This window comes from Convolutriloba macropyga, chromosome 9, assembly GCF_964194025.1.
Source record: "Convolutriloba macropyga chromosome 9, txConMacr16.3, whole genome shotgun sequence".
Classification (NCBI taxonomy): Eukaryota; Metazoa; Xenacoelomorpha; order Acoela; family Convolutidae; genus Convolutriloba; species Convolutriloba macropyga.
In genome coordinates, this window is record NC_134476.1 from 26,015,423 (window position 1) to 26,042,661 (window position 27,239).

General features: G+C 36.1%; 1 protein-coding gene across 2 annotated transcripts in view; it reads left to right on the plus strand.

Moving 5' to 3' along the window:
- The window catches only part of LOC142345687 (uncharacterized), an 83,363-nt gene that overhangs the window by 13,013 nt on the left and 43,111 nt on the right, over positions 1-27,239 (plus strand). Inside the window, exons 5-7 of one of the 2 annotated variants that reach the window (XM_075397915.1) lie at positions 15,984-16,096; positions 16,407-16,518; positions 17,053-17,138. In XM_075397915.1, coding sequence (XP_075254030.1) covers positions 15,984-16,096; positions 16,407-16,518; positions 17,053-17,138 — 311 coding nt within the window. Of the gene's footprint in view, positions 1-15,983; positions 16,097-16,406; positions 16,519-17,052; positions 17,139-23,087; positions 24,044-27,239 lie in introns of those variants that run through there. The other variant, XM_075397916.1, reaches the window with a different exon arrangement.

A 27,239-nucleotide genomic window follows, 5' to 3' on the forward strand; every position in this document is an offset into this window, starting at 1 on the left:
TTTTCCAAAGGAGTTTTAAGTTTAGACTAAATTTTACCGGATGATGGTTTTTGTTTCAAGTAACTAAACTATTATTAGTTTGTCTAAATTTTTTGGCCGTCGCAAATATTAGACTTATTCATATTTATTCTGAGCTATTTTAGCCATTTGCCCTGCTGGACGCTTTTATAGCTGTTTTATTTTTATTTTTTATAGCTGCGAAGCTGTAAGCTGAGTGTAGCTATATTGCAGTGCTCTTGGTTTTTTTTGTGTCGTCGTCTGACGCTCTTTTTTCGTTTTACATTTGTTCACACAGCAAAGCTGAAATTTTCTGAATGACTTCTTCCTCTCACTAACGGCATTTGCGCGCGTGACGTCATTTCTCACTCGCTTTAGCGCAAGTTTTTAGGTTATTTGCGTGATTAGATTTTGATCATACGTGACTTACCTCACTCAATAAAATGACTATTGCACTTTAAAACTTAGGTTTAATTTGAATTTGTTTAAGGTCAAAGGAACTCATATGTGCAGTGAAGGCCCCTAATAAGAGGCTTCTGTGGAATGAATTTTAACAAGTTTTTTTGATTTATTGCTGAATGTTTTTTAGCCTAGTTTTTTGAGTGGCGTCGATCTTTTTCAATTTAGATCTGTATCTGTTTCTATCTCTATTATATGGCACGCAGGTCTATTCTTTCGCAGCTATTCCGGCAATCTGGCGGCTATGTTTTTAGCATATTGGGAGTTGTTTTGGTTGAACTTAGATGTTTAACTGGCTTAGGTGATCGTACTTATTGATGTATTTTGATACATTGTTACATGGCAGTTTTTACTAAAATAAATTATATAATTTTGTAATTTTCCCCTTGCATTTCTGACCGTTGATTCGAGTTTTTCTGACTGATGTTGGATAGTACGCTGAAGTCACTCACTGGTTCAACTAATGTTTTTTTCACTCATCGAGTTACGCTATGTAGTGAATACGGACAGATTCAAATGTGCAAAATCAAAAGAAACGGGATAAACCGATAAAGACAGGGAATTAAGTCAAAGTGCATTAGGTTATCAAAGTTAATTAGAGCGATTGCTAGCTGGCATTAGTATTAAGTTTATTAGCCTTCAGTTTAGTAGTCCCGTTGTACAAAAGTCGGTTCTCTAACCCCACCCCACCCCCCCCCCCCCCCCCCCCCTCGTCCTCCTCCTCCGCTCCGCCTCCTCTTCCTCTCCCGCCTCAACTCGCGAAACGAAATGAAACTTCTTGTGTATAACCTAGGCCAAAAGGCTATATGATACCTGAACCCTGATTGGCCTCTGTCTTGGTTTTCAAGCCAATACATACGTTCGATGTTAGTCTCACAATTCTGTTGCAAAATTTGGTTTGCTTTTAATGTGGAGTTTGTTTTACATTCGGCTGTACGAAATAAAAGTTCAGTTCTCTTCTCAAGAAATCAGCGCAAATTGCTCGGACTTGATGAAACGTTAAATAGATTCAGCTTATTTTAATTGCTCTGAAGGAAAGTCTGTAGGAGTAATTTGGGTCTTGTTAGGCTAGTTATGTGACTGACTTGTCGTCGTCGAAAGAAATAGGATGAATCTCATTGTTTGAAATTAACGTGCAGTTGTTTCGACGCTGAACAAGTGACCAGCGCAAAAAAACAGCGCCGGGTTTTTATAATCGAAGAGCCTTTTAACTGCTCTTGAATGCGTTTGGAGGCTATTTTTGTAGTAGTCCTATCCAAATTTTTGCGTGAGCGGTATTAACTCTGATTGACTTTTACTTCCCATTTTGCATTGTAATTTTTTCTCTTCCGCAGAACACCTCAATCGGCGACAGTTAACAACTAAAATCAATTGAAAAGTGCGAGGAAATCCGTTTTTTTTTTCACTTCGACTCTTAACAGCGATCTATAATAACCTGAGCTTATCTAATACCTCTCATTTCTTAATCGGTTATTTGCTTTTCCCTTTACTGCTTGTCCGCAGTCATCGCCGAACATGCTTTTTGCTGCAAATGTTTGGGGGCGGCTTATGAACTGCCAGAGCTCTAAGCCTTTTTTTATTTCTCGACTTAATTTTTTAAGCGACGTAAATTTTTGTTTTCAAAACATTGCAGGTCAGTTTTGCTCAGTTGTCACACCAAATGACTATTTAAATTACTGGGAAAATTTTCTTTGAATGACATCAAATTTTAATTGAAGGTGAAATTTAGCAAAAAATTGCTGCCTCTTTTTTTGTAACTGCCTTCAATATGAGCGACGTGGAGCAGCGTAGAGTAATTATATTGAAGAGTTTAATAATAGCCGCACAGCGATAACTGGGGCTATTATTGGCCTTCTCTTGGTTTTTTTCGTCGCGATTTTTGTTACGACCATATGACAACCACCTCAAATCTGCTTTTCGTTGATTCGTTCATGCAATTTTAACTGGAGTGCGTGCGTGACGTAATTTTTCGCTCTTAATGGAGTGAGTTTTTGTTCATTTGCGTGATTAAATTTTAGGTCAAACTTGACTTACCTCACTCACAAAAGTAACTTTCTCACTCTGAATTGACTTTTATTTATTTAATTCAAAGAGATAAGGTCAAATGGGTGTGTGTGTTTCACTCTAAATGAAGGTTATTAGAGAGAAGCTAATAGATGCAGCAAAAACTTGTACAGATTTTTAATGAAAATATAACATATCAGCCTTCAATGAAAAGACATTTTTGGTCGGTCTTTTTACTGTTTTTTTTTGAGACTGCAGATCTACAAAGCTATTGGGGATATTTTCTGGCAATCTGGCAGCTATGTTTTTCGTATTGATACTTTTATGAAATATCGAGATTTATAATTTTCTCAAACAAACTTTGTAGCAATTATATTAGTCCTAAAACTTTTTTATGCAGTTTTTTGCTTGACAGATTATTCGTACGCCCTCAAACAGGGATAAACAGAAATCGCTCGGTTGGCATTAAGTGGCTGAGCATCTCTTAGGTCTCTAATTATGTGATTCACCGAAACTTTTGAAGAGACGATTTCATGGTGTGATGGGCATTGCTGGATCTTAAAAGTATGAGCCACCACCTCCACCGACGATTCGAACCCTCCGCCTACACCTCAGTGTTGGAATATGTAAGCCTCAGCAGGATACTAATGAAGCCAACCGCTCGTCGGTCGTTTGAGAGCAAATCGCCCGACGTTTATGTTAAATGTCTTTTTATGCAAAATTATTTGGTTTGCACTTCTACTTTATGCCTGATTCGCAGTCTGACAGGCCTCAACTGCTTTCTAATGATGCATATTTTGAAATGTACAAACATTTATCAGATAATGATCCTTTCGAATCTAGCATCAATTTTTGTTGAAATAATTGTGAATTTCTCGTGTTCTTTAAATTTGTTTCTTTTAAGTAAAGCTTGTTGCTGAATTATAAAAGATTGCTGTATAGCAGCAATTCTTCCGACATTAGGCGGTTTATGATTTTATTCGATTTTTTGCTTGCCGATTTTGTCTCACCTTTCGGACTTTTCGGACTCGAAAAGGGTTCAAACAAGAAACGCCCGGAGGGTATTAAAGTCTATTATGAGCCTTCCGACTTACTAGACGTTTAAGTATGCAGTTCATTGAAACTGCTTTTGAATACATAAATTCATGGTTTGTAGGGCAGTTCTTAACCCCCACCGCACTCACTCTGGGCCCTTTTAATTAAACATAGAGCTAGCCGCCCTAGTATGAGCCACCACTCACCACCTCCACTGACGATTCGAACCCTCCGCCTCCCCCTCACAGTGTTAGAATATGTAAGCCTCAGCAGGATACTAATGAAGCCAACTGCTCGTCGGTCGTTTTAGAGCAAATCGCCCGACGTTTATGCTAAATGTCTTATGCAAAATTATTTGGTTTGCACTGTTACTTTATGCCTGATTCGCAGTCTGACAGGCCTCAACTGCTTTCTAATGATGCATATTTTGAAATGTACAAACATTTATCAGATAATGATCCTTTCGAATCTAGCATCAATTTTTGTTGAAATAAATGTGAATTTCTTGTGCGTTTTTTAAATTTTAGTTTCCTTTCACTTTGTCTCGTAAATGAAGGTTAATCGGGTTCGCAATAACACGAAAGCTTATTTGTTGTTAACGTGTTTGATTGCTGTTTTTTAGGCAGTTAATAGTTTCAGTTGATGTTTCTGACTAAGGTGTCGTTAGTTTAGACATTAAATTGCACGACTGGTCGAATCGTTTCCGGTTATCTACCGGATGTTTAACTGCTCTTGAACGAAGTTCATAGCAATTATTATAAAAGTGTTGGTCTTTTTTTTATTAATAGCCTCCCTTTTTATTAAGGGATAGCGGCTATTATTGGGGACATCGTGATTTTTTTAATTCGTCTCCATCGCTTAATGGGCTTATGTTTTTTACGCCCCCAGGCGAACGTGCTATTTTCTAACATAGTAACGTGCTATATAACATATAATTTGCAACTGGGCGCGTAAAACACACACGGGGGACAGAATAGATCCGATGATTCTTGCGATTATTGAATTTTCCAATTTCAGTGACTTCTGCTTTGCAGTTGAAGTATGTGTGCTTGACGTTATTTGTTCTGCTTTTAGGTAAATGGCGTGACTTGCCTCACTAAAAAAATGAATTCTGATCTCTGATGGACTTTAATTTTTTGAACAATTACTACTTAAAGATCAATAATATGCGTCTGAGTTGTGCCAAACGTATATGAACTAATTCTTGAGTTTTAGAGTCTTGAGTTTTTGATTTCGAATATTAATTTTGAAAAAGCTTTATTAGGGCTTTTTCATTATAGAGCGTATGTGTCTCAGAAAATTGAAAATCCGAAGATAACACCAAAAAGTCTAGTGGTCTATTACAGTGACGTCATTTCTGCTTTTAGGTCAATTGCGTGACTTAACTCACTCAAAAAATTACTTCTGAACTAACTTATGGAACTTTAAATTTTATGAGCATTTACTAGTTAAAGATCAATAGTGTGCATCTATGTATAGCAAACTTGTATGCCCTAATGCTTGATTTCGAGTATCAAATTTTAAAAAGCTCTTTTAGTCCTTATAGACCGTATGTGTCATAAAATTGACAGTCTGAATATAATACCAAAAGTCTACTGGTCTATTAAAGAACTCTGTCAATCTGGCTATCTTATTTCTTTAGTTTTTTCAATTCCATGGAAGGCCACAAGCGTCTATCATTTTCGGGCAAGTGATATTCACCCGATTATCCTCAAGTAGTCTGAAACAAAAGTTTATGAGTTTCGCTGATCATAAAATATTGCTTCTCTCCGAATATCAAATTTCCAGTTGAAGTGGTTAAACGTCCCTTGAGTTTTTGTGAATTACTGAATTTATTATTTGAATTTGTAAAACCCTTATGTCAGCTCTAGATGACTGACTTCGTCACGGGCTAAGTTAAATTATTTCTTTCTACGATGTGTTGAAATTTTCGGTGGTCATGTGGCGAAAAATCAATATTAAAATCAATTTTTACACAGGTGCATAAAAGCAAAGCTGTTCGGCTAGTGGTAGCCCGTAAGAGAAACTCTTCTGGCTTGTTTCGAAGTTCACTTCATCTCGAGATTAGCTCCTCTTAAAGAAAGTTTGAGAATAGCACAGTCATTTCGCTTTTAAACAAGTAAAACTTTATCAAGCTATAATGATATAAAAAGTGAGACACAACAAAAAAACTATGCGCCCAAATAATTGATTAAATATGTACTAAATGCAAGCTTAAAAAGACAGTCAGCGAGTTTTACCGAGTGTTGGCTTTTTTCAATCTTTTGTCTACTACTTTTCTCAATGTCGACCTATTGTGAACAGTTTTGCCTAACGTCTTTCTAAATTGAATGGAACTGTGAAATTGTAAACCGTCTAGAATTTTGCAATATTTTATACCATTAACTGAGTTGGTCGCAAACCACTCGTAAATAATGTGATACAACTCCAAAGTGGTTTTCTTGATTTGTGCATACCAAGCAATTACTTTTACACTTTTTGCCTTGAAAATTATGGTGAGCTTTAGAGTATATCCCCACTTGTCGCTTTTTTGTCACCTTTTTCCGTCTTTCTAATAAAGGTTGTTTAATTGAAAATGGTTTAAATTGGTAGCTATTGGCTTTAGTGACTTCTAAACCTTTTTGATTTTCAGCTGCTTCTTGATATCATTATTGTCTCCTCCTTTGACACTGCGCTGTTCGTTTCAGTTAATTCAAATTTGTCCCCACATTACGTTTTAACTGTTGTTCGCTGTTTTGTGCATAACCGGTCAGAACTTGATCCTCAATTAGTCTGAAACAAGTTTTTGAGTTTTGCTGATTATGAAATATTGCTTCTCTCAGAATGTCAAATTTCAATCTGAAGTGGTTAAACTTCGTTTGAGTTTTTGTTAGTTACTGAATTCATTTGAAATTTTAATAACTCTTTCGGTGTCCTGTGGCAAAAAATTTTCGGTGTCCTCTGGCAAAAAATCAATATTAAAATCAGTTTTTACACATGTGCTCCAAAGCAAAGTTGTTCAGCTAGTGGTAGCCTGTGAGAGAAACTTTCGTCTTGTTTCAAAATTTCACTTCCTTTCGACATTAGTTCATCAGAAAGAAAGTTTGAGAATATCAGTCAACTCTTGTTTAAACAAGTGAAACTTTATCAAGCTGTGTTGATATACAAAATGTGAGACACAGCAAAAACTATTCTCACAATTGATTAGCTTAATATGTCCTAAATGCAAGGTTAATTAAAAAGACGGTCAGCGAGTTTTACCGATTGTTGGCATTTTTCAAGCTTTTGTCTACTACTTATCTCCAAGTCGACATTTTGTGAACAGTATTGCTTTAGTCTTTTCTCTCTCAATTGGATGTAATTGTAGAATTGTTAACCGTATAGAATTTTACATTATTCTGTTGTATTAACAGAGTATGTCACAAACCAATCATAAAGAATGTAATACAATACAAAGTGAATTTCGTGATTTTTGCACAAGAGGCAATTACTTTTACACTATTTGCCTGAAAAATTACGGCGAGCTTTTGAGTATCTCCACTTGTCGCTTTTTGTTTTTTCGACTTCTATTTTCCGTCTTTTTAATAAAGGTTATTTATTTGAGAATGGTTTCAGTTGGTAGCTATTGGCTTTATTGACTTCGATATTTTTTTGATTTTCAGCTTGCTTCTGGATTTTCAAAATGTTTGTCGCAAACCAATCATAAAGAATGTGATACAATACCAGAGTGGATTTTGTGACTTTTGCACACCAAGCAATTACTTTTACACTATTTCCCTAAAAAATGGTGAGCTTTTGAGTATATCCCCACTTGTCGCTTTTTTTGTTTTATCACCTTTTTCCGTCTTTCTAATAAGGGTTGTTTAATTGAAAATGGTTTCAATTGGTAGCTATTGGCTTTAGTGACTTCTTTACCTTTTTGATTTTCAGCTGCTTCTTGATATCATCATTGTCTCCTCCTTTGACACTGCGCTGTTCGTTTCAGTTAATTCAAATTTGTCCCCACATTACGTTTTAACTGTTTTTCGCTGTTTTGTGGATAACCGGTCAGAACTTGATCCTCAATTAGTCTGAAACAAGTTTTTGAGTTGGCTGATTATGAAATATTGCTTCTCTCAGATTGTCAAATTTCAATTTGAAGTGGTTAAACTTCGTTTGAGTTTTCGTTACTGAATTCATTTGAAATTTTAAAAACTCTTTCGGTGTCCTGTGGCAAAAAATTTTCGGTGTCCTCTGACAAAAAATCAATATTAAAATCAATTTTTACACAGTTGCTCAAAAGGAAAGTTGTTCGGCTAGTGGTAGCCTGTAAGAGAAACTGTCTTCTTACTTGTTTCGAAGTTCACTTCCTCTCGACCTTAGCTCCTCGAAAAGAAAGTTTGAGAATATCAGTCAACTCGCTTTTAAACAAGTGAAACTTTATCAAGCTGTGTTGATATACAAAATGAGACACAGCAAAAACTATTTTCACAATTGATTGACTTAATGTCCTAAATGCAAGGTTAATTAAAAAGACAGTCAGCGAGTTTTACCGATTGTTGGCAATTTTCAAGCTTTTGTCTACTACTTATCTCCAAGTCGACATTTTGTGAACAGTTTTGACTGAGTCTTTTCTCTCTCAATTGGATGTAATTGCTGAATTGTTAACCGTATAGAATTTTACAGTATTCTGTTGTATTAACAGTTTGTCACAAACCAATCATAATGAATGTAATACAATACAAAAGTGGATTTCGTGATTTTTGCACACCAGGCAATTACTTTTACACTATTTCCCTGAAAAAAATATGGTGAGCTTTTGAGTATATCCCCACTTGTCGCTTTTTTTGTTTTATCACTTTATTTAGTCTTTCTTATAAAGTTTATTTAATTGAAAATGGTTTCAGTTGATCGCTATTGGCTTTAGTGACTTCGATACCTCTTTGATTTCCAGCTGGTTCTTGATATCATTATTGTCGTCACCTTTGACAGCACTTTTGGTTTCAAATGTTTCAAATCTGTCCCCACATTACGTTTTAACTGTTTTTCGTTTTTCTGTGAATAACCGGTGCAGTACTTGATCCTCAAGTAGTCTGAAACACAAGTTTTTGAGTTTGCTGATAATGAAATTTTGCTTTCCTGAACATCAAATTTCAAGTTGAAGTGCAAACTTCGTTTGAGTTTTTGTTAAATACTGGATTTATGAAATTGTAAAACGCTTATGTCCAGCTCTAGATGACTGACTGGGCCACCCCCGGGCTAAGTTAAATTATTTTTCTACGATCTGTTGAAATTTTCGGTGTATTCTGGCCAAAAATCAATTTCAATCAGTATTAAAATCAATTTTTACACAGTTGCTCAAAAGGAAAGTTGTTCGGCTAGTGTTAGCCTGTAAGGGGAACTGTCTTCTTACTTGTTTCGAAGTTCACTTCCTCTCGAGCTTAGCTCCTCGGAAAGAAAGTTCGAGAATATCACAGTCAACTCGCTTTTAAACAAGTGAAACTGTAGCAAGCTTTGTTGATATACAAAATGACACAGCAGAAACTATTCGCCCAAATGATTGATTTAATAAGCACTAAATGCAAAATAAAAAACAGTCAGCCAGTTTTGCCGATTGTTGGCATTTTTCAAGCTTTTATCTACTTATCTCAATGTCGACATATTGTCAACAGTTTTGCCTTACATCTTTTCCTTCTAAATTGGATGTAATTGTAGAAATTTTAAGCGTATAGAATATTACAATATTCTATACTATTAACAGAGTTTTGTCGCAATCCAATTGTAAAGAATATAATACAATACCAAAAGGGATTTCGTGATTTTTGCACAACAGGCAATTACTTTTACATTATTTGCCTGAAAATTTATGGTGAGCTTTTGAGTATTTCCCACTTGTCACTTTTTTATCACCTTATTCCGTCTTTCTGATAAACTTTATTTAATTGAAAATTGTTTCAGTTGATAGCTTTTGGCTTTAGTGACTTCAATACCTTTTTATTTTTCAGCTGCTTCTGGATATCATTATTGTCGGCACCTTCGACACAGCGCTATTCGTATCAGTTATTTCAAATCTGTCCCTACATTACGTTTAAACTGTTTTTTGTTGTTTTGTGGAAAACCTGTGCAGGACTTGACCCTGAAGTAGTCTGAAACACAAGTTTTTTTAGTTTTGCTGATCATGAAATATTGCTTCTATCAGATTATCAAATTTCAAGTTGAAGTGGTTAAACTTCCCTCGATATTTCTTTACTTACTGAATTTATTTGAAATTGTTAAACTCTTACGTCCATCTCTAGATGACTGACTTGGCCACTGGCTAAGTGAAATTATTTCTTTCTACGATGTGTTGAAATTTTCGGTGTCCTCTGGTCAAAAATCAATATTTAAATCAGTTTTTTCACAAGTGCTCAAAAGCAAAGTTGTTCGGCTAGTGGTAGCCTGTAAGAGAAACTTTCGTCTTACTTGTTTCAAAATTTCACTTCCTCTCGAAATTTCATTTCCTCTCCTCCCCTCGGAAAGAAAGTTTGCGAATGTCACAGTCAACTCGCTTTTAAACGATTGAAACTTTATCAAGATAGGATGATATACAAAATGGGACACTGCAAAAACTATTCGCCCAAATGATTGATTTAATATGCACTAAATTCAAGTTTTAACAGACAGTCAGCTAGTTTTACCGATTGTTGGCATTTTTGAAGCTTTTGTCTTTTACTTATCTCAATGTCGACATATTGTGAACAGTTTTGCCTTACGTCTTTTCTTTCTAAATTGGATGTTATTGTAGAAATGTTAACCGTATAGAATTTTCCAGTATTCGATACCATTCAAAAAGTTTGTCGCAAACCAATTGTAAAGAATATGATACAATACCAGAGTGGATTTTGTGACTTTTGCACACCAGGCAATTTTATTTAAACTTTCACTGAAAAAATATGGTGAGCTTTTGAGTATATCCCCACTTGTCGTTTTTTTTTGTTTTATCACTTTAGTCTTTCTAATAAAGTTTATTTAATTGAAAATGGTTTCAGTTGATCGCTATTGGCTTTAGTGACTTTTATACCTTTTTGATTTTCAGCTGCTTCTTGATATCATTATTGTCGCCACATTTGACACAGCGCTGTTCGTTTCAGTTAATTCAAATTTGTCCCCACATTACGTTTTAACTGTTTTTCGTTGTTCTGTGAATAACCGGTGCAGTACTTGATCCTCAAGTAGTCTGAAATACAAGTTTTTGAGTTTGTTGATAATGAATTTTTGCTTTTCTCGATATCAAATTTCAAGTTGAAGTGCAAACTTCGTTTGTGTTTTTGTTAAATACTGGATTTATTTTGAAATTGTAAAACTCTTATGTCCAGCTCGAGATGACTGACTGGGCCACCCCCGGGCTAAGTTAAATTATTTTTTCTACGCTCTGTTTAAATTTTCGGTGTCTTCTGGCCAAAAATCAATATCAATAAATATTAAAATCAATTTTTACACAGTTGCTCAAACGGAAAGTTGTTCGGCTAGTATTAGCATGTAAGGGGAACTGTCTTCTTACTTGTTTCGAAGTTCACTTCCTCTCAATCTTAGTTCCTCGGAAAGAAAGTTTGAGAATATCACAGTCAACTCGCTTTTAAACAAGTGAAACTGTATCAAGCTTTGTACAAAATGACACAGCAAAAACTATTTGCCCAAATGATTGATTTAATATGAACTAAATGCAAAATGACAGTCAGCGAGTTTTGCCGATTGTTGGCATTTTTCAAGCTTTTATCTACTACTTATCTCAATGTCGACATATTCTCAACAGTTTTGCCTTACATCTTTTCTTTCTAATTTCGATGTAATTGTAGAATTGTTAGCCGTTTAGAGCTTTACAATACTCTATACTATTAACAGAGTTTTGTCGCAAGCCAAACGTAAAGAATATAATACATTACCCAAGTGGTTTTTGTGATTTTTGCACACCAGGCAATTGCTTTTACACTATTTGCCTGAAAATTTATGGTGACCTTTTGAGTATTCCCCACTTGTCGCTTTTTTTGTTTTATCACCTTATTCCGTCTTTCTGATAATCTTTCTTGAATTGAAAATTGTTTCAGTTGATAGCTATTGGGTTTAGTGACTTCGGTACCTTTTTAACTTTCAGCTGCTTCTGGATATCATTATTGTCGGCACCTATAACACAGCGCTGTTCGTTTCAGTTGTTTCAATTCTGTCCCTACATTACGTTTTAACTGTTTTTTGTTGTTTTGTAGATAACCGGTGCAGCACTTGACCCTGAAGTAGTCTAAAACACAAGTTTTTTTAGTTTTGCTGATCATGAAATATTGCTTCTCTCAGAATATCAAATTTCAAGTTGAAGTGGTTAAACTTCCCTCGATATTTCTTTAGTTACTGAATTTATTTGAAATTGTTAAACTCTTACATCCATCTCTAGAAGACTGACTTGGCCACTGGCTCAGTGAAATTATTTCTTTCTACGATGTGGTTAAATTTTCAAATTTTCGGTGTCCTTTCGTCAAAAATCAATATTTAAATCAGTTTTTTCACAGGTGCTCAAAAGCAAAGTTGTTCGGCTAATGGTAGCCTGTAAGAGAAACTTTCGTCTTACTTGTTTCAAAGTTTCACTTCCTCTCGACATTAGTTCTTCAGAAAGAAAGTTTGAGAATATCAAAGTCAACTTGCTTTTAAACAATTGAAACTTGATCAAGATAGGTTGATATAAAAAATTAGACACTGCAAAAACTATTCGCCCAAATGATTGATTTAATTTGCACTAAATTCAAGTTTTAACAGACAGTCAGCGAGTTTTACCGATTGTTGGCATTTTTCAAGCTTTTGTCTTTTACTTATCTCGATGTCGACATATTTGAACAGTTTTGCCTTACGTCTTTTCCTAAATTGGATGTTATTGTAGAAATGTTAACCGTATAGAATTTTCTAGTATTCGATACCATTCAAAAAGTTTGTCGCAAACCAATCGTAAAAAATGTGATACAATACCAAAGTAGATTTTGTGATTTTTGCACACCAGGCAATTACTTTTACACTATTTGCCTGAAAAATTATGGTGAGCTTTTGAGTATATCCCCACTTGTCGCTTTTTTTTTGTTTTGTCACCTTTTTCCGTCTTTCTAATAAAGGTTGTTTAATTGAAAATGGTTTCAATTGGTAGCTATTGGCTTTAGTGACTTCTATACCTTTTTGATTTTCAGCTGCTTCTTGATATCATCATTGTCTCCTCCTTTGACACTGCGCTGTTCGTTTCAGTTAATTCAAATTTGTCCCCACATTACGTTTTAACTGTTTTTTGATGTTTTGTGGATAACCGGTCAGAACTTGATCCTCAATTAGTCTGAAACAAGTTTTTGAGTTGGCTGATTATGAAATATTGCTTCTCTCAGATTGTCAAATTTCAATTTGAAGTGGTTAAACTTCGTTTGAGTTTTTGTTACTGAATTCATTTGAAATTTTAAAAACTCTTTCGGTGTCCTGTGGCAAAAAATTTTCGGTGTCCTCTGGCAAAAAATCAATATTTAAATCAGTTTTTTCACAGGTGCTCAAAAGCAAAGTTGTTCGGCTAGTGGTAGCCTGTAAGAGAAACTTTCGTCTTACTTGTTTCAAAATTTCACTTCCTCTCGACATTAGTTCCTCAGAAAGAAAGTTTGAGAATATCAGTCAATTCGCTTTTAAACAATTGAAACTTTATCAAGATAGGATGATATACAAAATGAGACACTGCAAAAACTATTCGCCCAAATGATTGATTTAATATGCACTAAATTCAAGTTTTAACAGATAGTCAGCGAGTTTTACCGATTGTTGGCATTTTTCAAGCTTTTGTCTTTTACTTATCTCAATGGCGACATATTGTGAACAGTTTTGCCTTACGTCTTTTCTTTCTAACTTGGATGTTATTGTAGAAATTTTAAGCGTATAGAATTTTCCAGTATGCGATATCTTTCAAAAAGTTTGTCGCAAACCAATCGTAAAGAATGTGATACAATACCAAAGTGGATTTTGTGGTTTGTGCTCATTTTGCCTTTGAATGCGTTTTCTTGGTAAGCTCCGCTTCAACGCCTTGTTTTGCGATTTTCTAGTTGTCCTTGTTAATTTGTCTCTAATTGATTCTTGAAAGTTGCTGTATGCTCTCTCTAGGCGTGTATTGAAAGGGTTAATTATAATGTTCGTTTTTGTTTGATGACCTATCCTCCAGTCCCTCTCTTAAAAAATAAAGGTCATCTAAATAAAAAATAAACTAAAAAAGTATTTGGAAGTTTGATGAGCTGGACAAGATTTATAGCAACTTAATCACCTCAGATCTTTATGTTATGTTTGTGTCCATTTTCTTTGGCGGAAACGTCTATTTTGGAGCTGTTTTCGATTTTTTGTCGGCTATGTCTTCTACTTTTTTAAATGCTCTCGAACGAAATTTGAAGCATTTATTGCAAACACGCTTGGCCGTTCATGTAATAATTTTGCTTGGCTGTTTTGACTTTTTGCGTGACTTTACGCCCTTGATTTTTCTTTTTGCGTGATCTAAATTTGCTTGTCAGCAATTTAAATTGGTGCAGTTCAAATGAAACGTGCGCCAAAATTGGTCTAAATTTTTCTATCTCATTTTTTATTGTGGTATGTAATAGCTCTAGCGACGTCATTTGAAGCCTCTTAGTAAACTTGGTACTCCCCCGACTAAAGCAGGCTGCAAAAGGTTCAAGATCCCACGAACCGCTCGAGACCAATTCTTCCGATTTTAGTCGGCTATGTTTTTGGATTTCTCACACCCATCTCCTTAGCTTAGCGGTTGCTTATCATTTATATTTTTCGCGAGCGTTATAGTACGTTTGTTGACTATGTAATGGTGGACATCATGTTACTGAAATGCCCCAAATGAAGGTGTTTTTTACGCCCACGGTTACAAATTATATTTTGGCACGTTGCTATATTAAAAAAATTGCACGTGCGCTGGAGGGGGGGGGGGGCGTAAAAAATATAAGCCCTTTAAGCTTTGGGGGCCAAGACAGAATAGATCCCATTTTTTTAACCTTTGTTGTAGGAAATACTGTTTCGCAACCCCCGCCCCACGTGGCATTCATCGCTCCCATTTAGAAATAACGGTTTTTAAAACCATGGCACTTGCGTTGTGTAAATTTTTGTGTGGGAGAGGAAGGCAAAAGTATATCCGTTTTGCTCAAATTGATTTACGGTTTCTGTCATTAAAGAGCTTAAAGGTTAAATTAACGTTCACACACCCTAAATATCCAGTAGGAAACATTTTTTTTTTCGTTTATCAATTGTTCAGGAGCTGACTTTTTGGATCACTTAATACTCACGTTTAACTGGAGGGTATAAAATGAAAGGTCTCATATCTCAAAGTTAGAATTTATTATCTAGTTTTGAGTAAAGTTTTTTTGCTCCTTGTTGATATTCAAACTTTTTCTGAAAGTAAGTCCATTTCGGCTTATAATTTGGTTAAGGGGTCTACAACATGAGGAAAGGATGACAAATTTTCCCTGGCTGCTATCTATGGATCTTTTCCGTTTGTGACCCCCCCCCCCCCCCCCCCCAGTAGGTTATGCGTGTTATTACGTAGTAAATCATTGTAAAAATATGGCACGTGCGTCTGGGGGTGCGAATAATATGCGCCGACTAAGCTGGGGGGGGGGGGGGGGGAGGGGTTGCAAACGGAAAAGATCCCTATCTATATTGGAAAAATAAAAATTATATATTTGGCTTGACATTGACGTAACTTGGCAGTGACCGGTTTTCTCCAAAATCTATTGATGGCTGCTCGATATATTGGAATTACAGTTAATCAATTACTTGGGATTTTTAATTCTACAGCGTTGTCGAAATTAGCTTGCAGGTGACTTTTAAAACAAATTTTGACTTGTGTTGAACACGTGAAATGATTTTTGACATCACACGTGCGTTTTACTATTAAATGATTGCTGTTGCTTGTCATGACTTCGCAGAATTTGACGCGCCAGATTTTTCTTAATTCAACTCAATTGTGGTTTTATCTCTTTGGAGTTCGGATTCCTAGGGGAAAAGAGAAACATCGGAGAGAAAGCAAGATATTTACAAAACTAACTGGTATGTTTTTTTTATTCAATTAGGCTGTTTCAGTTGGTGCTAGTGATCGACAAGAGCTTTTCTGCCTCGCAAATTTAAATAGTTTAAGATAGAGGTTTTCTATATTGCTACAAAGATGATAACTGGCAGGAGGATAGATCTAAAATCGGAGTAACCGAGTAAATTGATAATTTTTATTGAAAGGTGAAGAACAAAAATTGTTATAAATATCCATTTTGTATATCTCATTGGCAAGAAACATTTTTTTTAAAATTAGAGTACTGCAAATGACATTGAGGTTGAACCTAAATTTGGACGAGGGTGCTATCATATAAAGGATGGCCTCTTGCCTGTTTCACACTGCACCTCCCCCCTGATTATGGTGTATTTACAGTAATTGGGTTCGGTGCTATGTGTTGAGCTCATCAATGGAGAAGACTCAAATTATGGAAAATGTACTCTTGTTTCAGTGATGAAGGTGATACTTCTGATGCAAGACTAGATTCGGACGAGTCGATATCTTCGGAAAAGTTGCGAGGCTACCATGCCGTAGTTGTGCGCAATCTACCCAAGAGACATAAAGGTTACTCTTTATTATCAGAAATTGATGACGTGGGTGTGCGCTGTCAATTAACGGATATCTAAGTTGAGGGAACAGCAGTGGTTGAGTAAAAAGAACAAGCTAATGATATCAAATATAGATAGTCTCCGAGCTTGCTTGGAACAAATTTTGGATTCCCGGTTACAGAGCACGTATCATTTCAACAGTAAATCATTGTATGGCACTTGCGTGGGGGGGGGGGGGGGGGGTGGTTGGGCGTAAATGCACAAAATACCAAATTTTGGTTGCACAAGATACCAAATTTTTAACGTGATTTTTGATTGTTTTTCAGATCAAACTATTAAGGAAGGATTATTTTTCGAGTTCAAGAAGATTGGAAAAGCAGTTTGCATCAAACTGGAGGGATCAGGAAAGCAGAGAATAGCCTTCTGTTACTTCAGAACGTAAGTAAAGTTATATTCTTTTATATTTTATGTTATGCACCCTCAATTGCAGAGCACGTGTCATTACATGGCATAGCAGATCATTGTAACACGTGCGATTGGGGGTGCAAATAATAATATACACGCCCTGAGGTGTAGAGAGGTGAGAGAAAGATAGAGAGAGGGGAGGGGAACGAGAATGAGAAGAAGAGAGTAGGAGGTTGAATTACGATGCCTCTCTCCCATATGATGACTAATTATCTCTGGGTCTTTCCCATTATAGCCCCCTCCCCCTTATGGTATATTTACCTTGATGGGAACTATAGGTTATCTGACCACTAAGCTGGGGGGGGGGCTATGATGTGAAGGACCCGTATCTCTAATTTTGCGGAGGCTTTTGGACACCCCCCGCTTAAAAAGTAAATGAGAAATTAAGTTAACGCAGCCCGTACATTAAAACGGATGCCACCTTTTCATACCGTATATTCCATTTTAACGGTCAGGGGTTGGTTAAAAGAACCAAGTAGCGACCGAAACATACGCGATCTGTTTAAGGGCTGACGAATGCAAGAGGATTGTCAAGGAAAAGGATCAGAAAACTTTCTATGGCAAAGCAATGGAAATTGACCCTATCGCTCAAGGTAAGAACAACTGTTTTAAGATCTGTTCACACATTTTCATCATTTTTGAAGTCAAGTTGGAGTAGTGATTTTGGTCACGCCGAAACAGGAAGTGGAGCGAAAAAGCGAGTGGTTTTGCGGCGAGAATTTTTTGTTCTAATAATAAAGTTGATAGAACGGTGTTTGAAAAAAAATTCGCATTCTCGCAAGTGGTTTTTCACATGCGTTAGTTTCACTTCGATTTTTACTGTTTTTCTGATTTTTTGTATCGGATTTTTTAAAAGGGTTTCCCAATCCATTAATATTTCATTCTAGGCCTAATTTTTTGTTTGAACCAAATATCTATTTCTCACTAGTGGTTTGTTGTTCACATGCGGCATTTTGACATGATTTTCTGTTTTTATCTGAGTTTTTTAGAATTGAGTTTTCCAATACACTCATAACTGGGTCTAGGTTTTGTTTAGTCAATGAAAAATCTTTGAGTTGTACGTCATGACTTGTCCTGCTATGTTTTATTTCGTCAAGATTTTTGTTACAACCATATGACGTCACAATCAACTTTTTTGTTCATTCGTTCATGCAATTTCGACTGAATTGTGTGCGTGACGTCATTTTTGATCTTAGTGGAGCGAGTTTTGTTTTGTTCATTCGCCTGATTAAATTTTTGGTCACACGTGACTTACCTCACTCTCAAAAATGACTTCCTCACTTTGAAATTGACTTTTCTTTGCTTTAATTCAAAGAGATAAAGTGAAATGAGTGCTTGTCACTCTAATTGAAGGTTATTTAAGAGCAGCTATCAGTTACAGCAATAAGTTACACAGATTCTTAATCCTAGCCAGTACTCACTAAACAAAATGATCTTTCCTCTTAATTATAATCAGCAGTTTCAGACAATAACAGAGGAAAAATGAGGAAAAAATCTGCAGCAAAAAAGTTAAGTTTCTTCCAATAAACGACCAGTAAATAACAACAAATGTGAGGTATAGTTAAAGTGAAAACCTAGGAAAAGGGAAATGAAGGAATTTATCAAAATGTAATGATTTTTTTTAAAAAACAGAACCCCTTGCAAAACTAGGGTCTTTACCGTTTGTGCACCGAGTACGTTATGCTCCCCCAGTTACTGAGCGTGTGCTATTACGCAGTAAGTCCTTATGCGATAATATGGCTCTTGCGTCTGGGGGTGCAAATATTATGCACCAAAAAGCTCGAAGGGCACAAAAACAAATATCCAAAAACTTAAATACTATGCGAACCAAATTAAATGCGAAACCCATAATTTTAAATCTGCTTGATAAATTACCGCCAAATTCACGGCAGAGACAGGCCAAAATAAGAAAAATTGGGAATTAAATTATAAACTTTGGTGCATCGTCTAAAAAAATACCTACGACTTTGAAGCAATTGTTTCGGTAAATGCCCCGTCATAATAAGGTTCTGTGCTTGGTAGTAGCACACGTAGATTAGCTAGAAGATAAAGACTGCACCTAAAAATCTATTGCGAGAAACATTAGAATTATATCCAAAATGGGCCAAAAGTTGAGTAATTTTACCCATTTTTACCAAAAATAACTCGATTAAAAAATTAAAACCGATCAATTGAAAACCAAGAAACTGACAAGAACAGCCAGTTTAAAAACCCCCGATTGCTATAGAAAGTTGAAGAATATATGAACTGTTGAAATAAGCGTTAAACAAGGAAAATTGACAAAACTAGCTCAAATTTGCATCTAAAAGTCTAATAATCGCTTCAGATAGCTAAAACTGCTTCTTTCGAAAAGAGCAAATATTAGTTAATATAATGAGAGGAACCAATGTGGCCTAAAAATTTAGCAAGAACTTGAAAAATGAATTGGACTTACTGCAAGTGAACAAAAAATTTCTTAAAAAGAATTTCGCACCTAATTACCTCGTTCTCTGTGTAGTTTATGAAAAAACCGCTCCTTTTTTGTCTTTATAGCGCTCCTATTTTTTTTTACTTCGTCAAACTTTTTTTCGCTTTACCATTTTGCCGCTTTTTCGACATTTTGCGTGAAATCTCTTTGACTTCTCTAGACTAGTTTCTCTCTCATTCTGCTAATAGTGATTTTGAGCATCAGTTGCTCAGCAAAGCAATTCAAAATGAACAGAGTCAGAATAAAAAATTGAAGTCAGAAATAGAAACGGGATAAACCCATAAAGCCCAATTTTAGATGCCCGCTATTTGAACGTCGTTCCTATAAGTCTTAGTTACCATCTCTTATGCTTATTGGTATTGATAGTAGCCCCTGTAGCCCCTCACTGAGAGACAGGAGTATGTTCAATTACGAAGTGACATCAAAATAAATCGAACTTAAGAAATGTTTTTGTACAAAAATATTTTTTTTTCGTTAACTTCTATTCTTTCAATCCCATTCATGCTTATTGGAATCAACGGCGGCTATTTTCCGGCAGTCTGCCGGGTATGTTTTCTTTTGCGCGTGTTCTAAGTAAAGTTGATTGGTTGGCTGGTAACCATGTTCTGTTAGTTGCAGGTGACAACATAAGTTTTATTGGTCTTGATTAAAAATTGAATTCGTTGTCAATTGTGCGTCTCAATAGCTGCCATCAGTCTCTCAGAGCCTAATATATAGGTTCTCTTTTATTAATAGCCCTCGAACGAAGTTTGAAGCAATTTTTTGTAAACGTGTTGGTCTTTTTCTACGCAAAATTTTGCTTGTCCAATTTGCGCTTTTGTTCTAGAACATTCTGTTACTTCTCAAGTGACTTTTTCAAGCTTCACTTCTTCATTTTGACTGATTTCAGTTGTTCTCATACTGAAGTGAAGTTTTGCTAATATTAAAGTAATTGTTGGCGTTTGAGTAACACCGCGGTTGTAGCTTAGTGGTTAAGATGTCTGACTGCTATCCTGGAGGTCACGGGTTTGAACCCTATATGGTCCCGAGTTTTTCCACCCAATAAGCTTCTAAGCTATTCCTAAATTAAATTGCCCGCACCTGTAGTTCGAGAGCAATTCATCTGACGTTAGTCGGTTTGTTTCGTTTATTTTTTCGGTTCATATGAGTCACCGCTTTCACGTTGGTCTTCCAACTTACCCACTCTCTGCCTCAACTGAATGGAGTTATATTCACGCAAATACGGTCAAGGTCATAAGGCTCCCCCCTCCCCCCGACTGACCGACTGAAGCAGGCTACTATTGATTAGAGCTCCCACTAGTCGTTGGAGAGCAATTCTTCCGACGTTTAGTCGGTTGTTTGTCATTGCTCACCCATACGTAGGGAAGGGTCTCGATAACCCTTGTCAACCAAAGAGGGATCAAGTGATCCAAATAACTTTCTCTCACATTGAGTGGTCAGTTAGACACTGTGTTTTCATGAAAAAATTGCAGTCACATTTGTCTTTTAATTTCACCTCATAAGAGGAGAAGAGGTCACAGAACTTCTTTTCAGTTAAATTGCAAAAAAAAAATATCTTGGCGTTAAATTGGCACAAGATTGCAACTGAAAGCTTCCAGAGCAGCACTTTATCTAGCGTTCATTGTTCGGCACGCTTTCTTTTCAATTATCAAAAAACTTTCCGGAGACTTTCAGCATCTCGTTGTCTGGACCGATCAGAATATTTAACCACCATAGACGGATGAGAATTTAGTTTAATAATATTTAGAGGTAAAGCCAAAAGCACTAACTTGGGCAAATTTTTCAAAATATGAACAATTTTCACAAAACTTTATCCTCGATGACTCCTTGGAAAGAAAATAAAATTCAGAAGAAAAATCACAACGTACGCTGGACAGGCTTTTAAATCATATCACTCACAACTCTCTATAATGAATCTATCGATCGGCCTAAATTAACTGAACATAATAAACCCAGTTGAGCATATAGTCCCCCCACTGAGGTGGAACCGGAACAACTATGTAGCGCAATTTTTGAAATCAACTTATTTGTCATTTACAATTTGCATGTAATGTAGGCGCCAATTGATTAATGTGGCTTTTCTAGAATTTTGACATTCATCTGCAAGGATAGTAATATTTAATCTTTTTTTAATCGAGAGTAAAAATTCTTAACTATGTGCGACTGGCTGACAAAATACCGTTATTAACACAACTACCAAAAATTAAATGTTCATGGGAGCAGGCAGCATTTGTAATTGCTCTCGAACGAAAATTGAAGAATTCATTGTAAACGTGTTCATGTAAAATTTCCGCCTGGAAGTTTTAGTGGATTTGTTGTAGATTATTCTGCGACTGCTTGTGTGACTTTTTCCCCACATCAGTTTTTCTTTTTTGAGTGATCTAAGTTGCTCTTGTTAATTGCTCTCAAACCAAGGTTGTAGCAATTATACTAGTCCTGTTGGTCTTTTTAATGCGATTTTTCGCGTGAACGATTTTTCGTCAGACCCATTGGACTTTTTGTCTTCAAAAACGGAATAAATAGGTAGCGCCCATTGGGCATTAAGTTTTCTTAGAGCCTTTCAGCTCACTAGTCTCCAAGTATGCGCTTCACAAACTGTTTTGGAGACTTATACTTATGGTGTGAAGGGCGGTTCTTAGAAGTTGTGGAAGTTGACCCCACCCCCCGCACATCCCCCCTCCAATCCCTACCCCTGCACATCATTCAGGTCGTAGGGACCCCGTGAGACCGAGAGCCTCGAAGACACCCCTCCCACCGTCCCCCCGGTGCACCCCTCGCGCTGCGCTCACCTCACGCCTCTTCAATTAAGCGAATCTAGCCTCACTAAACCGTGGCTAGCTACTGTCGAAGCCAGTCGGTTGTTTGAGAACAATTCGCCCGATGTTAGTCGGTTATGTTGGGTAAAAGTGATTGTGAGCGAAAGGAAATCAAAGGCTTTGTTGCTGAGCGGGTAAGATGTCAGACTGCCAAGCTGGAGGTGAAAGGTTGGAGCTCATGTGGGGTCGTCCGTTGCACCCATCAAACATTTCAAAGCCACACGCCCTCTAAATTTAGTTGCCCCGCCTGTCGTTCGAGAGCAATTCATTCAATGTTAGGGGTTTTTTGTCTAATAAATTGAACAGTCGCCGTGTGCGATGCATTGCTTTCTGAACGGATGTTTTACTGATGAAACTTATTTTCTCTTGATATCAACTAATGATTTAATATTGAATTCGCTGTTGTGAGTTTTCTTGTATTAACGGGGCATGAAGCACGAATCGTTGTTTTATGGGCGCTCTTAGTTGCCCAGTTTTCTGTAGGGCTATTGAGGTTGACAATGTTGCTCATAGTTACAATATCGTAACATTTGTTTGAGCACATAGAGCGTCCTAAGCATGTGTTGCATTTGGGGCTTAATTGTGTGTGCAACGTATGTTGATTGCTGCGTTGTAGAAATTGTTTTAGCCACTATCTGATCGTTATGTTATTATTGTGTTTCGACACAGTTATTTGCCCTGAGTCATTGGGTGTCTCGAACTGAATAATTAAATGATAGATATACATAAAAACTAACAAAATCATTTAGTTGTTCGTCTCAAGTTACGACTTCGATTTACTCTATTGTGACTATATCTTACTGTAAGAATAATTACTAATTGAGTTGCGTTATGGGAACTAGTCTGTTTTGTGCTGGTTTGCATACCAGGAACGCATTGAGCTATGCTTTTGATAAAGTGTCTTTTTGCATTCAAGTAAATAAAACAGGAACCAAAGGCCAACACGAAGTAAAATTGAATCACGTGTCTCATATCGTAATGCGTATTTTTAGTTATTTGGCTCTGGCATGTTTAAAAAATGTGCCACGCGTCCAAAAGCAATTTATTTGGTCTGCTCAAAAGCAGAAGAAAAGGCTTTGCATTAGTTCTATTGTTCGTGGTCTCTGATTGCATAGAACACCTTTTTCAGTCTTTTCATTCATTTATTATATATAACAGTATCCATGTGTTGTGTGTATGTGTGCGCAAAGCGTGGTGTGTATGTGTGCGTTGCTGCTGTAGGATAGTTTATCACCCATCGTACATTATACTCGATAATGCTTGAATGAACGCAAAAAAGCACACAAAATGTGAATGTAAATGAGCGCAGAAGTAACAGCAACTGTGCTCAAAAGCAACGTATGAACCAGTTTTTTTTTTAAAAAAAGCATGTGAAAAACTATTTTTAGTTGTTAGCTATTGCCGCATAAGCGTGTAAATATTTTCTCTCACATACACAATGTGCGCACGCATTAAAACAGACGATATATAACGCGACGCTGCTTGTATGCCACTATATTATGCGTGCAGTAGAGACCACCACCACCACTTTTACTACTAATAGTAGCTGTAGTCTTTTACAACTGCATAATTATCATTCATTGTCAGACCAACACCACCACCACCGCCGCCTTTGCACAACATACACACACTGCTATTCACTACCTCTCTGAGTAAGTTGATGTGAAACACGTTCCAAAATTCAGATGCGATTTTACTTGCACGCTGTAGACTACAGAAGTAAAGCACGAACGTAATTAGAAAGCATAATATGCACACGCATACACAAGCAGCACTACTGTAATAGCATCTATAAGTACCGTGTCTGTGTTTGTGTGTGCATGTGAATATGAGCGAGTTTTTATTCTAATATTACTGCAAACAATAATTATTTTGTTTCTTACATTTTGTACGATTTGGCTGCATTCACCGAGACCAAAAACTACAGTTTTTGTTATCTTGAGCATAGACTACTGAAGAAAATATTGACTTGATAATATTTTCATTTCGTTTAACAGAATATCAATTCTAATTTCCGTTTATTTTCCTCGTGACTAATGGAAGCAAAACGCCAATTTTGCTTAATACTTCCAAAATGTTGCCACTGCAAAGTTTAATATCCTGTAGTTTCTGCAGCTAAATTTACGAATTACTTGTTACTTTGCAGAGCTTTTAAACAATAGTTCTTGTTAAACGTCAAGTTAACTGCTGAAGCTGATTGGGCTGTTATAATGTGGTAAGTTGTTGAAGTGAATGCGTACACTAATTCTCGAGCGATAATAATTGTGTCCATTGAGGTTTCCAATTGTGGACATACTGGTGTTCTGTTCTTGAAAAGCAAGATCGCAACCTTTTTGCTATTCTAGAGAATGGACAGTGGATTTTTATTAATAATGTTTTTCCAAAAACAAGAAATAGATGACGTAGTTTTGCGAGCAAAATTTTTTCATGTCCGGTGATTTCAAAAACATTTTATTTCAGTTAGGAAAGGAATGCGAATAGTTTGAGAATTTTACGCTCAAAATTTGGGTCTTATGGCGAGTCCTCCCAAGATGGATATAGGTAACAATTTGTGAAGCTGAAGCTGCTGTGTTATTTTGTTGCTCTTTTTTCTTGCCCAAGTATGTGATTCACCGAAGCAGTTTACAATACGAGACATAAATTATGATATGAAGGGTGTTTCTTAAGAGTTTGACACCTCCCCTTTTGACCCCGCCTCACTTCCTCCCCTCAACTTCATTACAACCGTGACCCCGAACATATGCCACACCCGCGCTTACTAAACTTATTTGTACTTTGTAATTTTTTGAATAGGTATTTAATGGCCACACTCATATCAGCAGGCTATTATTGTTTCAGGCTTGAAACAGGGATACTGAATAGTCTCTTGAAACAATGAAATGGTTCTTAAGATATTAATATCTTGAATTTTAGAAAGGTTTTGTTAGAATTTGCATTTGTTTCCAAAATTTTTCTTTTCTGGACCATTACTGGCCAACGAAACTTTTTCAAGTTTTGGAGATAGTTTACTTGACAGAATGTATTTGAACATTTTTTTACTGCGAAGTTGATTTTTTTAATTTTGCCTACTTTAATTTTCTATGTGATTTTTTTACTAACAAGGCTAGAAAACTGAAGTTGCAGAGTCTTCCATCAAGGAAGATATTCCTATCTCTTTCTTTCTCTCTCTCTCTCTCTCTCTCTCTCTCTGTCAGTTAAATTTTCTTTCCTTCTCTTTCTTGATGTTGATGCCGCACTTCAGCTGCTGTTATGTGGCGTAATGTCATCATCTCGGATCCTCATTAACAATGAGTTATAGTAGAAATGATTTTATCATAAATGACTTAACAGGCACTTTTTAGGAAATCATTGTTAATTGCTCTCAAAAGCAATTTGTACCATATATATTAATACTGTTTGTCCCTTTAAAGCAATTTTTCGCTTGGCTGGTTTTTCGTCTGACCCATTTGACTTTCGTCTTAGAAACGTGATAAAGAGATAGCGCCCAGTTTGCATTAAGTTCATCAAGTTTTTAGTTCTAGGTTATCTTGTCCAAGAGGATAAAGTAAACGAAAGTGTTCTTTTAATTTTGATAATAATGTAGAATAAATTCAGTATTTTCAGAATTTTCAGTGTATAGCCTTTTGAAGCTTTTTGGTAATAAAAGAAAGTTCTGCGCTAATTTGCAGCTTTTTTGCTGATTTTTAGGCTCATGCATTAATTTTCAGTTATTTTTATCAATTGCATTGTTTTATTGCATTTATTGTTAACTGAGTTGAAGCCCTACGCTCTGACAATTTCTAGTACGTACAATTTTTTTTTTCGCAGAGCAGGTTGTTTTCTTTAAATTTTGGCCAAAAAATGAGAACTTAGAAAATTTTGTATTTGACTTTTTTCCTTTCGTACTTTCTTATTTTAAATTATGAGATTATTTTTGAGCTTTTATGGCTTGCCGTTTATTGTGTGAGATATTCTTTAGTCTGGATTGCATGAAACAAAGGTTTCCGTTCGTATCCTTGTATTATATGAAAAAGTGAAATACCTGCTTTCATACGTTCTGCCAGTAGTTACTAGTTATTTGAAAGGCGAGATTTTTCGCTGAATCGAATTCGTGTCGCTTCCAGAATTCTTTCAGCCATTTTGGAAGTAATTACACATTTACATGATTTTTGAAGTTAAATTGGAGTATTGATTTTTGTCACGCCGAAAGGGGTCTAATTTGTCCAGCTGTTTTACATCGTCAATAAAAATGTTTTGCGTCCGGCTCGTTTGCATCTCTAGGCTAGTTTCATTCTGCTCAAAATGACTTTATCAGACCTTGCTCGGCAAAACAGTCTTAAAAAGAGTCAGTATCGAAAAATAACATCATAACGAAAGTTGACGTCATTTGAAGCCCCTCTCCCCAAGTGAATTTGGTTATAACTACCCCCCCCCCCCCGGGAAGGCAGCAGGCTGCAATAGATTCGATCTCCCGCTAGTCGTTCGAGAGCAATTCTTCCAACGTTAGTCGGTTGATTTTTTTCTGTATCAAAGGCTTTCAAGACTCCTATAAACAGTAGTCTTAACCAGCTTTGAAAGCTGACATGTGCGCTGCATTAGGGATGTTTTTCGATAATTCTACTTGAAACTCTTTTGGGGTTCCAAAATTTGGAAAGTTTACATCTTTTCCTTTTTGGGGAAAAAAGGTTAACAGAAAATTTGATTCCACTTTAGGAAATGGCTGTAGTTTCAAGATTTGAACTCTTCCTTTTGTCGAAACTTCAGCAATCAGGTTTTAAAGGCGATTAAATTATTCCGTGTCAAGCTGACCTAATTTAAAATAAAGGAAGGTTAAGTGGTAAGAAGTCTCCTTGCTAGGAAACCGGTTGGTTTTGAGTTCCATACTATAATTAATTGCTCTCAAACGAAGTTTGTAGTAATTTTATTAGTCTTGTTGGTCTTTTTTTAACGCGATTTTTTGCTTGACCGGCTTTTCGTCTGACCCATTTGACTTTTCGTTATTTAGTTTCATTAGATGCCCGTAGTCGCGTTTAGTAGTCCTTCAACTGCTTTGTGTGATAAAGTTAATTGGAAGGCCGTAGTTTAAGGTTAAAAGGACATTGTTAGAAGTTTTTGAGCGCAACATGTTACAATTTTTTGTGTTTTTTTTGTCATTTTTCGAATTTTTTTATTGGACCAGTCTAAAATTGAGGCTGGCTAAAGCTGGTTAAGGTCTTTTGCAAGACATAAGTACTTTTAAATTACCATTTTACGAGCTGAATGTTTTGATAATTCAACCAAAAGCACGCAAATTTATAATTTTCGCAATTTTTTTCAAGGTTTTTGAAAATTTTTGTCATCGAGTTTTTTAAGGCCTAGATTGCAAGGAACGTCCACTAGGGTTTGAATTATTTTTTAGGTTTCTCTTGCCACAAGAGCCAAGGAATCTCTAG